This window comes from Lytechinus variegatus, chromosome 4, assembly GCF_018143015.1.
Source record: "Lytechinus variegatus isolate NC3 chromosome 4, Lvar_3.0, whole genome shotgun sequence".
Classification (NCBI taxonomy): domain Eukaryota; kingdom Metazoa; phylum Echinodermata; class Echinoidea; order Temnopleuroida; family Toxopneustidae; genus Lytechinus; species Lytechinus variegatus.
The window spans coordinates 18,902,622-18,920,444 of NC_054743.1; the positions used below are offsets into that span (position 1 = coordinate 18,902,622).

General features: G+C 35.8%; 1 protein-coding gene across 1 annotated transcript; it reads left to right on the forward strand.

Moving 5' to 3' along the window:
• Positions 1 to 2,285: 2,285 nt before the first annotated feature.
• LOC121412855 (serine/threonine-protein phosphatase 6 regulatory ankyrin repeat subunit A-like) lies at positions 2,286 to 8,176 on the forward strand. The gene is made up of 2 exons (XM_041605617.1): positions 2,286 to 7,319; positions 8,105 to 8,176. Exons 1-2 carry the CDS (start codon positions 2,286 to 2,288, stop codon positions 8,174 to 8,176), a joined length of 5,106 nt encoding a protein of 1,701 aa, XP_041461551.1.
• The last annotated feature ends 9,647 nt before the right edge of the window (positions 8,177 to 17,823 follow it).

Below are 17,823 nucleotides of genomic sequence, written 5' to 3' on the forward strand. Positions count from 1 at the left end.
TAGGTTCGGCCACTCCCCTGCTTTCCCATCCTTATAACAATTGAAAATGAAACGGTGTTTATAACCGCCCCCCCCCCCCTCCACCACACTTGCCATTCTGATTATGATTTTCCTGGCTTCCCCACAGATCATTTCATTTTTCGGATGAACGAACCTTCGGAATAACGAACTTTATTTCGTTTTTAGGACTAACGAACCTTCGGAATAACGTCACAAATGTACGGATTCAAAAACCCTTTTTCTTTTTTGGATAAATGAACATCGAGGTATAGATAATTTATGTGTTTCGGAATCATGAACCTTCGGAATTACGAAGTTTGACCACCTGATTGATGGATTTTTCAAACTCTCAAAAGAGATCATCTAAATATGGCTATTGCGTGGGTTAGCACTATATTGCACCGACCCCCTCTATTATTAAAAAATGAAAGCACTCATATGATAATAAGATACAATATCCATTGACCCAAAGTGACCTTTGACCATGATCATGTGACCTAAGACGTTTGCAAAACAGTCATTCATACTTGCTTACCCTTGTACCCATGTTTCATGAGCTACATGCGTAGATCCATAAACTTTCTAATACGGCAAAAATTAATTGACCTCAAATGACTTTGATCTTGGTCAAGTAATCCTGAAACACGCACAGTTATTCAGGGATACATCGTTACTCACATGTCTAAGTTTCATGAACTAGATCTATAAACTTTTTAATGCTATGATGACAAGTCCACAAAATCATACCCTATTATTAACATATTAACTTATTATTAGCAAAGTTCGTTGACCCTACATAGGTGACCTTTGACTTTGGTCATGTGACCTGAAACTCAAGTAGGATCTTCAGTGATTCACTATCACTGTTATTTCCAAGTTTCATGAGCGAGGTCTATACACTGTTTACGTAATGATGACATTTCAAAGACTTAACCTTACGTTAAGATTTCGATATTGATTCCCCCAACATGGTCTAAGTTCATAGATCCTAAATGACCTTTGGACTGTCACTTGGTCATGTGACCTGAGACTCGGCAGGATGTTCAGTACTTGATTACCCTTATGTCCAAGTTTCATGACGTCGCTGTCGCCGTCGAAAAAGCGGCGCCTGTAGTCTCGGTCTGTTATGCAGGCGAGACAAAAACGACTAATGAATGAAATGTATGAGCTTTTGATGATAAAACATTAAGATACCAAAATACAGTCAGGGCATGTCGTGGCTTACAAGCAACACTTTATTTCGAAGTTCATATGAAATTCGGTTGGAATAAATCTATGCAAGTTTGTACAACTATATAAACCCTTCAAAAATGTTCTGCAACTCAAGTTTGAGCGGTAATACATTTCCTAGTGTACCATCATCATATGTAAAAGTGGCATCATTAGAAAGCACGAATAGTCCTCTTACAATCATGTGTCATTTATAATGCTTATGTTATCATGGAATGCGCAGACATGATAAATATGCAGCAATGTCCAAAATTGTCCAGAATTTGTTCTTTCCAAGGGCGAATCTGCAATTGTTTTATGGATGGGGACGAGTTTGAATGATGCGGATGCATTAATGCCTGAAAATCCACACATTGTCAATTCTCATTTGCACAATGGATTGATTATGTTTTGAATATTGTTGAACCTTGTCATTTCAAAAAAGTTTTATGATGTTGAATCAAATAAAAACAAGATGAAATATTAGTTTCATCGTTACTAAATTTTTATGAAAGTTTTCACTCCAAGCTAACACTAAATCACGCAAAATTTGTATGATCTTGTTTTTTTTTGTTCATCTAAAACGCAATTGATCATTGACCATCCGAATAGTATTCATGCACAATTTATCATTTAAAAACACCATTCACACAAACACGTTTGCAAAATATTCACTGCATGGTCAAAATTCCATAGAGCTGGAGACTGTGGTTAGAAAACAATGCATTTTGCAATATTCCATTTCTGACTTTTCCCTATATTCAAGGTAACTGTAAATTCCATAATTACATAATCACAGCAAATGACACATCATTGTAAAGATGAATAATGAAGCTATTCAATAATACCAGTTTCTTTTTTACACCTCGGTAACAAAATTATACCATCCCTCAAAATTGAGTTGTAGAACTTTTTTGAAGGGTTTATGTGGATTACTATATGTTTACCAAACTATACGACGAGAACTGTGTGTATTTTGTTGTAGGGTTGAAGGAAAGGAGAGACCATGGATCTCCTCACAACAAAATGTGCCACCACACCATCCTTCAGATAATTTGACGAATAGGCACATCAGCATGCAAGAAGAGAAAACAAGTATAGAAAATGGTCTGTCTAATCAGTCTAACAGAAAGGCAGAAATACCCATTGACGCTGCTGGGTCCCTCCGGGATACCAGTACCCCTTCATCGATATCAGATGATAGGCGCGCCAACCTGCAAGATAGTACATGGCACACACCAAAACTTCCTAAGTTTATTAAAAAGCCTTTGAAATATTTGGCAAAAAAGAGAAGAACATTAAATACAGGATTGAATAGTCATCGTTTCCGAGTCGCACAAGTATCAAACGCAGTGATAGACAAGGTGGATAATGAAAGATTCACTCTACTGTACAAAGCAACCTTAGAAGGTAACCTCAAAGAGGTTAAGGATCTTATTTCACAAGGAGCAAACATTGACAAACCAAGTAAAGCAGGGCTTCGTCCCATTCATGCGGCAGCTCAAAGAGGACATGTGGATATCCTGGATATCCTGATCCTGAACGGAGCGGATCCTAGTGTTGAATGTGACATGGGTCAGACACCTCTTCATGATGCAGCAATGAATGGAAACACTGGCATCATAGAAAATCTTTTTGCAAAAGGGGTTGATGTAGACAAGGGAGATAGAAGAGGTTGGACACCATTCAATGCTGCCATTCAATACGGTCATCTAGAAGCTGTCAAATGTCTCATGGATAAAGGAGCCAAGCGGAACAGGTATGGTGGAGCTACCCCTCTCTATTTTGCAGCTGAATTCGGTCATTTCGATATCGTGGAATACTTCATTTCCAATGGCGCTGATGTGAATGAAGAACATGATGCTGGGATGATACCTCTACATGGAGCTGCTAGTAGAGGCCATCTAGATATCATGGAGTATCTCATTGAGTTAGGGTCAGATGTCAACAACGCTGATCCAAAGGGATGGACACCATTCAATGCTGCTATTCAATACGGTCATCTAGAAGCTGTCAAATATCTCATGTATAAAGGAGCCAAGCAGAACAGGTATGGTGGAGCGACCCCACTCTTTTTTGCAGCTGAATTCGGTCATTCAGATATCGTGGAATTCTTGATTTCTAATGGCGCTGATGTGAATGAAGAAGATGATAATGGGAGGATTCCTCTCCATGGAGCTGCTTTTAGCGGTAATATGAAGATCAGCGAATATCTCATTCAACAAGGGTCTAATGTGAACAAAGGTTATCCAAATGGCTGGACACCATTCAACGCTGCCATTAAATACGGTCATCTAGAAGCTGTCAAATATCTCATAGATAATGGAGCCAAGCAAAACAGGTATGGTGGAGCGACCCCACTCTATTTTGCAGCTGAATTCGGTCATTCAGATATCGTGGAATTCTTGATTTCTAATGGCGCTGATGTGAATGAAGAAGATGATAATGGGATGATTCCTCTTCACGGTGCTGCTATCAGTGGTAATATGAAGATCATGGGATTTCTCATCCAACAAGGTTCTGATGTGAACAAAGGTTATCCAAATGGCTGGACACCATTCAACGCTGCCATTAAATACGGTCATCTAGAAGCTGTCAAATATCTCATAGATAATGGAGCCAAGCAAAACAGGTATGGTGGAGCGACCCCACTCTATTTTGCAGCTGAATTCGGTCATTCAGATATCGTGGAATTCTTGATTTCTAATGGCGCTGATGTGAATGAAGAAGATGATAATGGGATGATTCCTCTTCACGGTGCTGCTATCAGTGGTAATATGAAGATCATGGGATTTCTCATCCAACAAGGTTCTGATGTGAACAAAGGTGATCCAAATGGCTGGACACCATTCAACGCTGCCATTAAATACGGTCATCTAGAAGCTGTCAAATATCTCATAGATAATGGAGCCAAGCAAAACAGGTATGGTGGAGCGACCCCACTCTATTTTGCAGCTGAATTCGGTCATTCAGATATCGTGGAATTCTTGATTTCTAATGGCGCTGATGTGAATGAAGAAGATGATAATGGGATGATTCCTCTTCACGGTGCTGCTATCAGTGGTAATATGAAGATCATGGGATTTCTCATCCAACAAGGTTCTGATGTGAACAAAGGTGATCCAAATGGCTGGACACCATTCAACGCTGCCATTAAATATGGTCATCTAGAATCTGTCAAATATCTCTTAGATAATGGAGCCAAGCAAAACAGGTATGATGGAGCGACCCCTCTCTATTTTGCAGCTGCATTCGGTCATCTAGATATCGTGACATTCTTCGCTCTAAATGGTGCTGATGTGAATGAAGAAGATGATGATGGGATGATTCCTCTTCATGGTGCTGCTGGTAGAGGCCATCTAGATATCATGGAATATCTCATTCAACAAGGATCAGATGTGAACAAGGCTGATTCAGAGGGTTGGACACCATTCGATGCTGCCATTCAATACGGCCATTTAGAAGTTGTCAAATATCTCATAGATGAAGGAGCGACACAGAACAGATATGATGGAATGACTCCACCGTTTGCAGCTTCATATTTTGGTCACTTAGACATCGTGGAATTCTTCATTTCCAATGGCGCTGATGTGAATGAAGCTGGCGATGATGGGATGATTCCTCTTCATGGTGCTGCTAGTAGAGGCCATCTAGATATCATGGAGTATCTCATTGAGTTAGGATCAGATGTAAACAAGGCTGATCCAAAGGGATGGACACCATTCAATGCTGCTATTCAATACGGTCATCTAGAAGCTGTCAAATATCTCATTGAAAAAGGAGCCAAGCAGAACAGGTATGGTGGAATGACCCCACTCTATGCTGCAGCTCAATACGGTCATTCAGATATCGTTGAATTCTTGATTTCTAATGGCGCTGATGTGAATGAAGAAGATGATAATGGGAGGATTCCTCTCAATGGAGCTGCTTTTAGCGGTAATATGAAGATCATGGGATTTCTCATTCAACAAGGGTCTGATGTGAACAAAGGTGACCCAAATGGCTGGACACCATTCAACGCTGCCATTAAATACGGTCATCTAGAAGCTGTCAAATGTCTCTTAGATAATGGAGCCAAGCAAAACAGGTATGATGGAGCGACCCCTCTCTATTCTGCAGCTAGATTCGGTCATCTAGATATCGTGACATTCTTCGTTTCAAATGGTGCTGATGTGAATGAAGAAGATGATAATGAGAGGATTCCTCTTCATGGAGCTGCTGCTCGAGGCCATGTAGAAGTCATGGAATATCTCATTCAACAAGGATCACATGTTAACAAGGCTGGTCCAAAGGGTTGGACACCATTCAATGCTGCTATTCAATATGGTCATCTAGAAGGTGTCAAATATCTCGTAGAAAAAGGAGCCAAGCAGAACAGGTATTCTGGAATGACCCCTCTCTATTTTGCAGCTCAATACGGCAATTTCAATACCGTAGAATACTTCATTTCCAATGGCGCTGATGTGAACGAAGAAAATGATAATGGAATGATTGCTCTTCACGGTGCTGTTATCAGTGGTAATATGAAGATCATGGCGTATCTTATTCAACAAGGCTCTGGTGTGAACAAGGCTGATTCAGAGGGATGGACACCATTCAATGCTGCTATCCAATACGGTCAGCTAGAAGCTGTCAATTATCTCTTAGATAAAGGGGCCAAGCAGAATAGACATGATGGAATGACTCCACCGTTTGCAGCTTCATATTTTGGCCACTTAGACATCGTGGAATTCTTCATTTCTAACGGAGCTGATGTGAATGAAGAAGATGGTGATATGATGATTCCATTACATGGAGCTGTTATCAATGGTGACATGAAGATCATTGAATATCTCATTCAACAAGGCTCTGATGTGAACAAGGCTGATTCAGAGGGATGGACACCATTCAATGCTGCTATTCAATACGGTCATCTAGAAGCTGTCAAATATCTCATAGATAAAGGAGCCAAGCAGAACAGATATAGTGGAATGACTCCACTCTATATGGCAGCACAAGCCGGTCATTTAGATGTCGTCCAATTCTTGATATCCAATGATGCTGATGTCAATGAGGTTGATGACGAAGGGATGATTGCTCTCCACGCTGCTTCCTGTATTGGTAACATTGAAATCGTTGAGTATTTCATTCAGCAAGGCTCTGATGTAAACAAGGCGGACAGAAATGGACTGACACCACTGAATGCAGCAATCATTGAAGGCCAGTTGAAAGTTGTTAAATTGCTCATTGCTAAAGGAGCCAATTTCTTAAGTTATGAAGGTATGACTCCACTTTACATTGCAACACAATACGACCATATCGACGTAGTGAACTTCCTCGTGTCCAAAGGAGTCAGTGTAAACGAAGGGACTAAAGGCGGGAAGTCTCCGCTCCATGCTGCATGTTACAATGGTAACACCGATATGGTAGAACACCTACTTCTCAATAATGCTGATGCAAAGCTACAAGATGAAGATGGGTGGACGCCACTCCAAGCCGCTGCACAAGAAGGCCACCTACAAGTAGTCAAGTATCTTTCAGTACGTGGTGCACACATTAAGGATATGGATAGTATAACTTCGATACAGGTGTCGCCAAACACAGCTCATTCTACTCGTCAAATACAAGGAATATTGAGTACTGACACCTTTGTTCAAATTGCGTCACGAAATAAACAACATAAAGGTCATCGGACTGCAATCCAAGCAGAATCTGCAACACATGCAGAACAATCCAAACTACACGTTCATAATATCTATGATGACAATGCTTTCATCCAAGAGGAAAGGTGTGATGAACTCTCGTTGAGCACTGGGGTTTATAGAGCTGAGGGTAGCGTTGATCAGGAGCATAATCCTTTCTCTGGTGCCCAGACGAAATCTGCTGAAAAATCTGAACATGGTTTATCCCAGGATGACATTGACGCAGTACAAAACAGCATGACTAGGAAACAATACAACCGAGCCAATGATATAAGCCGCCCTGTCTCGCTCGGACCTCAGAAATGGCAATACAGCGGATTTGCTCCACCATTCCTACAAACCCTGAACAACTCTATGACCACTGGGCAGGATTCAGAAGACCCATGGTCGAGATGGCATCTCCCAACTGAAGAGATTGGACAAACCAGAGTGAGTAGTTATCGTTATTTTTTTAGAATCAATATGTGACTAGCAACCCCAAAACCAAATATGAGCCACCGAAATTGGGTTTGAAATTTCTATTCACCTTGAAAATGTCCATTCCAAGCTTTAAATTGGTATCTAACTTCTTAAAATTTACTCATACAACTGTATAATGTCACGTATAATTTATTCAATGAGAGCTTAAAAAATATGGAGAACGCAATGTTGACTCTAACATGAGTTGTGAATACTGGTGAAAACAAACCGTAAAAAGTGGTGTAAAAGAAAGTTTCAAATCTTGCATTTTATCTTCAAATTTTGACAATATGTGAAATAACAAATATTCATTCAGATAAGCTCATCTTTTCTCTTCGGAGACAAATTTATATTTTGACTATTTACCGAAAATATTCACCTGGTGTCTTTATATTGGCTTTGGGATGGCAGGTCATATTCGTTTAGGGTATAGGCTTGGATAACCAAAGTCATATTTAAAACTTGTAATGACGTTTTTATGTGTGTTATTAAATGAAATCATATATGAATTTACAAGAGAGGTGTTTAACTGGTAATCCTAACAAGTAAACAAATCCAATAATGAAGATTACTATTTTCAACTAAATAAATGTAAATGTGGGATATTTATCCAAATTCATGTCGTAATCTTAAATATGTTTCTTGAAATTTACACAACTTTCTGGTTTATGACTCTTTTCTGTCCATATCTGATGGTTTTGGATAGCCTATATCATCTTCGTAAAATGCTTACATTATTTATTTTTTTTTCACAGAACCCTCCAAGTCTGATCACTGCAAGAAATGATCGTGCCATTCATGGAGCTTCGTCAGAGTCAAACAGGTAATATTTCTGTAGTAATTACATTATAACAAAACTCTACTAATATCTCCACTAGGAACAAAAATGTAAACTATGTAAACCATTGGAACATCTTACTGAGCATTGAAAGTATAGACTCTTCGATGAGGACTGGTTCCCATTTGATTTGTATAATGTAAATTTTGAGTAATATTTATAATATACATATTTGTAGGGGTTTTACTACGACCTTTTCACGTTGTACATTGCAAAAAACGTGCTTAAAGGTAAGGAACTCAAAATGAGTTCGAACAGAATAAAATAAAATGAACACCAAAGTGAATGAGTAAATAAAATAAGAATATGTGCCAAATGGTTCTGGAGAAAATGCGTAAATGCTGAGAAATTAGCAAAATAGACAAAAAATTCCATAGAATGTCGGTTATTTTTCCATACAGTATTGATACACGCTCCCACATATGCCTTTTTGTTTCTGTTCTGTTTCTGTTTATGGTAACTCCCGTAACGAGTCAGCAGGACAGCAATTTGCTGGTATACAGCCAATTATCAAGGAATCATTTTACGTCTAACATTTCTAAGCGAAACAGTCATAGTGGCTGACCTTTTAGACGGCAGATATACTCTTGGGTCTTTTTTTATCAAAGTGGAGATAATGGCATAGTGGGAGTTCAAACTCACAACCTTGCTATTATGAGTCCAATACTCTCTATTAAACTATTGAACCACACGACCCGTGTGTGTGTTAGTGATCATCAGAATTATAGGTGTTTGGGCTAAGATTTCACAAAGACAAGTTTTATTACAATGTACCAGATCTAGACCTATCATTATATAGTCATATTTGACCTTGATTTCATAAAAATTTCTCATTAAATAATGATTTGCTGTATTACTTTCCTCTACCTTGGACATTTCACACGCACGTTAAATTATCCACACTTCCTATTGAAGTGTGGATAGCTATTGATAGCTAACTTATTTGAGGCTTTTTAATGTTCTTCTGAACCATTTCCTTTTACCAGTTTATACTTATACATTTCTAACTCAGAACATTAAAATCAAAACCTTCGTCAACGGGTCACCAAGATGTCTACTACAAAAAACACCTGTCCTACATAGAAGCAACTTCTGGCAACGCTGGATTGAAATTCTTGGTAGGTTATCCACTCCTCACAAGCAGATTTTGATGAGACACATTTGTCTTTATAAAAAAAACGATATTGTAATTATATTATTAGTAATCAATTTTCTTCTCATCAGGAAGAATTCATGATTAAATAAACAATAAAAGCCTGGAATTTGAAATCGACGATAAAGTGACGACATTTCGCTGTGAATGTTGTGCGAAACTAACTGATATAGGAAATCAATGTTTATGATATATGTGTGCTGCCACTTTTGACATTAAATTTCTTTTCGTTATTCTCGCATTCCCTAGGATTTTTTTTATTAAAAAAATAAACATTTGAGACTTTTATGCTTGTTAAACTGACTAATATATGTCCTTGTGTCTTGCGAATAAGAATTTTAATATGTTATAATAATAATCTAAAAAGATCTTCAAAGGAATGGTTCTAAACACTATTTTGTTTTCATTATGTTATTCTCTAGTCGAAATTTCGAAACACATGGAAAGGTCGACCCCCTTCAACTCTGCTGATCGTTGAAACTCTCCTGCATACGCTGTTAGCTTTCGCCATCATTCTTGCAGGATGTCCAGTTCACGTAGCAGGCAACGGTCTCACCGAAGGGGTGACTCTTCAAGCAGGTAGTCAGGGTGTAGTCCCATTCCATTTGCCTTTGTCCACTAACGATACATCCCAGGGTGCTCTATTTTTTACAGTTCGGTTCGAATCACTAGATCATCCATTTTGCAATAATGGTATACGTGAGACAGAGGGATTCAAAAGCTCAACGCAGTTTTCAAGATTTACGACATCTGTCACAGACCTGGACTCCGCTCTATCCGTTAATCTATTCATAGATGATGTCGATACGGTAGACCAGGATAGATACATCTTCAATGCTATCTGGTACAGTTTAGGGGACATACGACATAAAGTTATCAAGAAGGAAGTTGTTGTAAAAGTTCCACCTGGCTCAGCAAAATGCTTCATTACTTTAAATGACAACTGCGCTTATGGAGAGGTACGCTGTCGAGCCACCACTGGAACGGTAACAGCCTCCCTATCATGTTACCAGAATGACCAAAAGCTTAATATCCTTGATGACATCTCAGATATTGGGCGGGAAACCAGTGGTACATTTTGTCTTCTTCATGACACTGCTTTCTCTTGCTGTTCACACGAAGTGACGTCAGACGTAAGTGCTGCAACGTGCAATGACTTCCAGTGGCCACCTCGCGTGCCTGGTAATCGTACTACAACACAGCACATACCTGAATCCCTTACCGGTATCAGCAGTAGTAGGCCTACTTACACCAATCTTGAAACCAGTCAAATGACCGAAATAGAATTCGATGTCGATTCCGGGGCTGGTAGGCAACAGCCTCCACTTCTCAAATACTTATTATACCCGTTGATTCACGTCCTTCACTTTGTCTACTAAATTTGCAACTTCTATTATTTCACAAGGGAACTAAATATTTGTATTTCACATCTAATGTATAATTTCAAAAGTAACTTTGAAAAAATCATTACAATTTATTTAGGATCTTACTTTGGAAAACATACAATCTTAAAATCTAATGTAGTATCAAGATCGAGTCAAATTAAAGGCCTACATTCTGGCGAGGAATAAATCGATTTTATTCATCCCGAGCTATAGGCCTGAGTAAACTTCAAAGCTTTGAAATTGATGTGAATATATCAATTTACTTCATTTACTATGATTTTTGAAAAACAGTTCATTTTAATGCATACAAAGTTATATGCCGAGATAATTTCCAAAGCAGCATAGATGGAATTTAGGTACTATTTTCTGTTTACTTGCTTATGTGATATAGGTACAAAATACGATTCAGTATTTTATCATTATACAGTCCTTTAAAATAGTTCATTTACGCATAAGAAACTTGATAGGGCAAGTTGACCCAGTGGTTTTTTTCTCAGTTGAATAATATAAGTATTATATTGACACCAGTCAAGCTTTTCTCTTCATTGTCGGCAATTTCGTTATTTTCCCTTTCTTCACCTTTCCTCCTTCTTTCTGTTTTCTTTTCTTGAATAATCATAACCACCCCCCCCCCCTTCTCTGACCCCGTTTATGAACGGTATTGTATATTTAATTCAGTTTGTTATATCTGATTGTAATGTTTATCGTGTTTTAATCCAATCCAGGGAAAGTCTATACATAAATCCCAATAACCATGGTAACTAGATATATCATCATTTTATGCATGACATACCATATATATATTCTATGATCAGCATAGTCTGTAACTTTTTCGAGAATGTGATAATACTCATGCAAGTATGTACAAGCAAACATGTGAATAAATCATGTAGACATTGAAAGTAAATTGAGATTTTGTATGGCATTTAATATTCATATTAACACATGTATAAGCGATTGAACTTCGAATGACAAAAAACAAAATTAATAATAAATTGGGATTTCATTCATGGTAGGTAAACGTTTGTGTATATACTGCTCAATTTTTTCGGTTTGACTCAATTAAAAAAAAAAAAAAAAACATTTGTACAAATTAAGTGATGTTTCATATTCTTTAACCAGTACACGCTTGCTAATAATGTATAATTATTCTTTCTTATTTTTGTATTTATAGTTGTTTGCTGACATTTTCTTACAGAAAAAAATGATTGTTTCTGAACTTACGACAGACTTCACTGAATAGAGTGGAATAATTTGATTTGATATCTATCTACAATATAAACAAATACATACCACGCGCTTGAGTTTACATATTCCTTCGATTTTCTGTTGAAGATTAAACTTGGGATTTTCCTGCTGTAGAATAGAAAGGCACAAATTTATTGTATACTCTTAAGGTTTCTATAACAACTATTATGCTGAGTAAATTATTAATGCCTAAGCTTCTGGCCAAATGATTTCTTTTCTAAGCCAACGTGTCTAACATGTCTAAAAGGAAAAGTTATTTCGTTCATGCCTAGTGTTTTTGAATACTTTTTTTAATAGAAAGAAATGATCTGCATATCAATTGTAACCTTATATTATATGGCTACGGATGTTCATATTCCAGTGCATTTTTTAATCTCACTTGGTATATATCTAACATTATTTCATTAGGTTTATTTAGCTTAACAAAAATGTATATTCTTAACAACTAGAACCTTCTGTTTTTATAAATACATTATCATTTACACAGTATATATTAACTTTTGATGTCAATTCAAAATTGCAAAATTGTAGTAAGTGTTTCATTATCAAAAAAATATATAGTTTTGTTTGGTTTTGTTTTTGTTTAGTGAAAAGAGAATGTAAATTTGTTTTAACAAGCACAGTTCAACTAGTTATAAATCAAACGTACATTCATTTTTTCACAGAAGTTGTATTGTTTCATTTGTATATTTCATTGCTTATACACCTTTTTAAGTTTCTGTAGTAAATGTCAATGTGATAGTTTTGGCTAATGTTTTAAAGGACAAGTCCACCCCAACAAAAATTTGATTTGAATAAAAAGAGAAAAATTCAACAAGCATAACGCTGAAAATTTCATCAAAATCGGATGTAAAATAAAAAGTTATGGCATTTTAAAGTTTCACTTCATTTCACAAAACAGTTATATGCACATCTCTGTCGGTATGCAAATAAGGAACTGATGACATCACTCACTACTTCTTCTGTATTTTATTATATGAAATATGAAATATTTATATTTTCTCTTCATTGTCATGTCATTCCTCCCTGATCACGTGGAATTCCATTATTTTAACATTTTGTGCTTCAGGCAAGGAGGTCCTAATTGTCAAATTCGTAAAAAGGAAATATTGTATAATCCAAACAATAAAAAAAACAAAAGAAATAGTGAGTGAGTGACATCATCGACTCTCTCATTTGGATGTAACTGGCTCCTGCATATAATTATTTTGTTAAAAATAAGCGAGACTGAAATGTCATAACTTTCTTATTTTACTTCCGATTTTGATGAAATGTTCTTCATTGTGCTTGTCTGATTTTTCTCTATTGATTCAAATCAACATTTTACTGAGGTGGACTTGACCTTTAACCTGGTAAAAAGGGAAATATACACAACAAAAAGAGTAAGTCTCCCTTGAACAAACATCAATAATTTCAGAACCAATGCGAGTTTTTGATATATTTTTACATGAGCGTGTAGGTAATTTTATAAGCTACCCTCTGAGTAAATGTTATGGACGTATTTTACGTCATGCTTCTGTGAGCACCGTAAGAAGTAAAAAAAAAATGTCACTTTTCAAAAGTCGCATGCCAAAAATCATGACTTTGATTCCATTTTATTGGAACTGATTCCGCATTCTCATCATGAAAAATAGTCAGGAAGCTTGTAAAAGGTACTTTCTATATAAAACACGATACATTTTTGGGGCTAAATTTCACGGTTGAGTAAACAGGTCCAAATTTGCTATAATTGTATATTTGCACATTTTCATCAATAAAAATGATAGAATATGATGACAATTATTTTTGGGAAGAGTATCTTCAACAATATTCATCGTTTCACGGTTCAATGAACATTTATTGAAAACAAAAAATACGATTTTCAAATATCATAGGCAAGTATTGTTTCATTTTGGTAACTGAAACTGATCTTTTATCAACTTTTTTGTTATGTTCAAGACCAATTAACATGCCTCAATTATTCAAAGGCGTTTAATTAAACATTCACGCTTGAATGAACATGTGGAATGTGATTAGCTCTTTTTTACGTTATTGGAAAAAATGCAATTTGTAACTATGGATATCTGTCACAAACCTCCTTGCATGGTTCATTTGATTTGATTTTTATGAAAATCCGATGTTTAATGCATCAGTGAGCACACAATATTCGAAAATTATGCAAATGAGAAGAAATTTCAAGGCCTTGGCCCCACTCTGCCGCATCGGATGGTTCTTTTGTTGTGCGCGCCTTTCGGATAGTGTTACTCTGAAGCCATGTGCGAAGTTTCATAAAATAACTGTTGGCAGAATTAAGTAACAAAAACCGTCCATGATACAAACCCCTTATTTCATATTTGTTAAAATTTTGACTTCCTCTCTCATAGACTTGTGTACATTATGGGTGCATATGTTTAAGAATAAGTAACCCCTTATTCAATATGGTGGAACTTTTTTCAAGGCTGTGTTTAACAATATCATTTGGCAGTAATGTTTATCAACCTATGGGTAGAATTATGTGCAAAAATGAAATCCTTTTGTTTATTTACGGATGAGTGAGCACGCATCAAAGTGAGGAAATGGGTATTTTCAATGTCACAGACTCATTTTAAAGGGTAATAAGGTGAATATTGGGGGCAAATTCGGTTTCAAATGTGACTTTAATTGGTGTTGTTTTTATCATCATCCATCATTTCTATCACCACACACTTACCGAACTTAACATTTTCATGGTTGAGCGAGCACATTCGAAAACTTAGGAATGAATACTCTTTATACTGCATAAATGTATTCTTTTCCTAACAATTTCTCATGATCAAATTAATTTATGGACAAATCAATGGTGGATCCAGAATTTAAAAATGGGGAGGGGTCTATAATCGGGGGAGCCACCAACATTTTGAAATTTTGATATGACCTAACAAGTTGTAGAGGATACTACAAAAAAACCCTATGATGATACGTCACAATACAGGGGCGGCGGAACGGTTTTAAAAGTGTGGGGGAGGGGCTGAGCCAAAAGTGGGGGGGGGGCTGACCATGCAAAAAATCAGAATCGTATGGTCATCTTTTTCATTTTTGAACATGATTTTGAAAAAAAGTGGGCCCCCGCACCCCCACTTCCGCGGCCCCTGCGATATTGTGCTCACTCAACCATATACGATATCCAAATTGTGTGTGGAGTGGCTAAATGATGGATAGCAAAACAGCATACAGGTTGTAACACCATAAACTTCACCAAAAACAACTTTTGCCCAACTATGTACTTGTACAATCTGAAAAACGAATCTTGTGACTTTCAAAAAGTATCATTTTTGATTGAATCTTTAATTACTCATGCATGACTCAACCGATCAATCTCATTTTTCCCCAGGAGTTGTTTAATGAGTATAGAAAGCCACCTACGAAATATCATATCTCAAAATAACTCAAAAAGTTACAAAGTTACAACAATTTGATTTAGGGGGGACTCACTTTTTTGTTGTGCATATTTTCAAAGGTCATGCACCGTTCGAAAGTTACAAAAGAAAATGAACTGATCATTTGATATTTTCCTAAGCCATTACAATTCAATCATAAAGGAGAAACTCACTCCTTCAATTCTATTACGTTTATCATAAAGGAGAAAGTCACTCCTTCAATTCTATTATGTTTATCATAAAGGAGAAAATCACTCCTTCAATTCTATTATGTTTATGATATTAAAGGAGAAAGTCACTCCTTCAATTCTATTATGTTTATGATATTAAAGGAGAAAGTCACTCCTTTAATTCTATTCTGTTTATCATAAAAGAGAAAATCACTCCTTCATTTCTCTTATGTTTATTATAAAGGAGAAAGTCACTCCTTCAATTCTATTTTGTTTATTATAAAGGAGAAAGTCACTCCTTTAATTCTATTATGTTTATCATAAAGGAGAATGTCACTCCTTCAATTATATTACGTTTATCATAAAGGAGAAAGTCACTCCTTCAATTCTATTATGTTTATTATAAAGGAGAAAGTCACTCCTTCAATTCTATCATGTTTATCATAAACGAGAATGTCACTCCTTCAATTCAATTATGTTTATCATAAAGGAGAAAGTCACTCCTTCAATTCTATTATGTTTATCATATAAAGGAGAAAGTCTCTCCTTCAATTATACTATGTTTATCATAAAGGAGAAGTCACTCCTTCAATTCTATTATGTTTATCATAAAGGAGAAAGTCACTCCTTCAATTCTGATATGTTTATCATAAAGGAGAAAGTCACTCCTTCAATTCTATGATGTTTATCATAAAGGATAAAGTCACTCCTTCAATTCTATGATGTTTATCATAAAGAAAAAGTCACTCCTTCAATTCTATTATGTTTATCATAAAGAAAAAGTCACTCCTTCAATTCTATTATGTTTATCATAAAGAAAAAGTCACTCCTTCAATTCTATTATGTTTATCATAAAGGAGAAAGTCATTCCTTCAATTCTATTATGTTTATCATAAAGGAGAAAGTCACTCCTTCAATGTTTATCATAAAGGAGAAAGTCACTCCTTCAATTCTATTATGTTTATCATAAAGGATCAAGTCACTCCTTCAATTCTATGATGTTTATCATAAAGGAGAAAGTCACTCCTTCAATTCTATTATGTTTATCATTGAGGAGAAAGTCACTCCTTCAATTCTATGATGTTTATCATAAAGGAGAAAGTCACTCCTTAAATTATATTATGTTTATCATAAAGGAGAAAGTCACTTATTCAATTCTATATGTTTATCATAAAGGAGAAGTCACTCCTTCAATTATATTATGTTTATCATAAAGGAGAAAGTCACTCCTTCAATTCTATTATGTTTATCATAAAGGAGAAAGTCACTCTTTCAATTCTATTATGTTTATCATAAAGGAGAAAGTCACTCCTTCAATTTTATTGTGTTTATCATGAAGGAGAAAGTCACTCCTTCAATTCTATTATGCTTATCATATTAAAAGGAGAAAGTCACTCCTTCAATTCTATTATGTTTATCATAAAGGAGAAAGTAACTCCTTCAATTATATTATGTTTATCATAAATGAGAAAGTCACTCCTTCAATGTTTATCATAAAGGAGAAAGTCACTCCTTCAATATTATTATGTTTATCATAAAGAAAAAGTCACTCCTTCAATTCTTTTATGTTTATCATAAAGGAGAAAGTCACTCCTTCAATGTTTATCATAAAGGAGAAAGTCACTCCTTCAATTCTATTATGTTTATCATAAAGAAAAAGTCACTCCTTCAATTCTATTATGTTTATCATAAAGGAGAAAGTCACTCCTTCAATTCTATTATGTTTATCATAAAGGAGAAAGTAACTCCTTCAATTCTATGATGTTTATCATAAAGGAGAAAGTCACTCCTTCAATTATCTTATGTTTATCATAAAGGGGAAAGTAACTCCTTCAATTCTATTATGTTTATCATAAAGGAGAAAGTCACTCCTTCAATTATATTATGTTTATCATAAATGAGAAAGTCACTCCTTCAATGTTTATCATAAAGGAGAAAGTCACTCCTTCAATTCTATTATGTTTATCATAAAGGAGAAATTCACTCCTTCAATTCTATGATGTTTATCATAAAGGAGAAAGTCACTCCTTCAATTCTATTATGTTTATCATAAAGGAGAAAGTAACTCCTTCAATTCTATGATGTTTATCATAAAGGAGAAAGTCACTCCTTCAATTATATTATGTTTATCATAAAGGGGAAAGTAACTCCTTCAATTCTATGATGTTTATCATAAAGGAGAAAGTCACTCCTTCAATTCTATTATGTTTATCATAAAGGAGAAAGTCACTCCTTCAATTCTATGATGTTTATCATAAAGGAGAAAGTCACTCCTTCAATTTTTT

What these genes read in the sequence shown, in the direction of transcription:
- LOC121412855 (XM_041605617.1), top strand. Translation starts at nt 2,286, where the DNA reads ATGCAAGAAGAGAAAACAAGTATAGAAAATGGTCTGTCTAATCAGTCT. An exon ending in AAGAGATTGGACAAACCAGA is followed by an intron (nt 7,320 to 8,104) that starts GTGAGTAGTTAT and finishes TTTTTTTCACAG; the next exon opens with AACCCTCCAAGTCTGATCAC.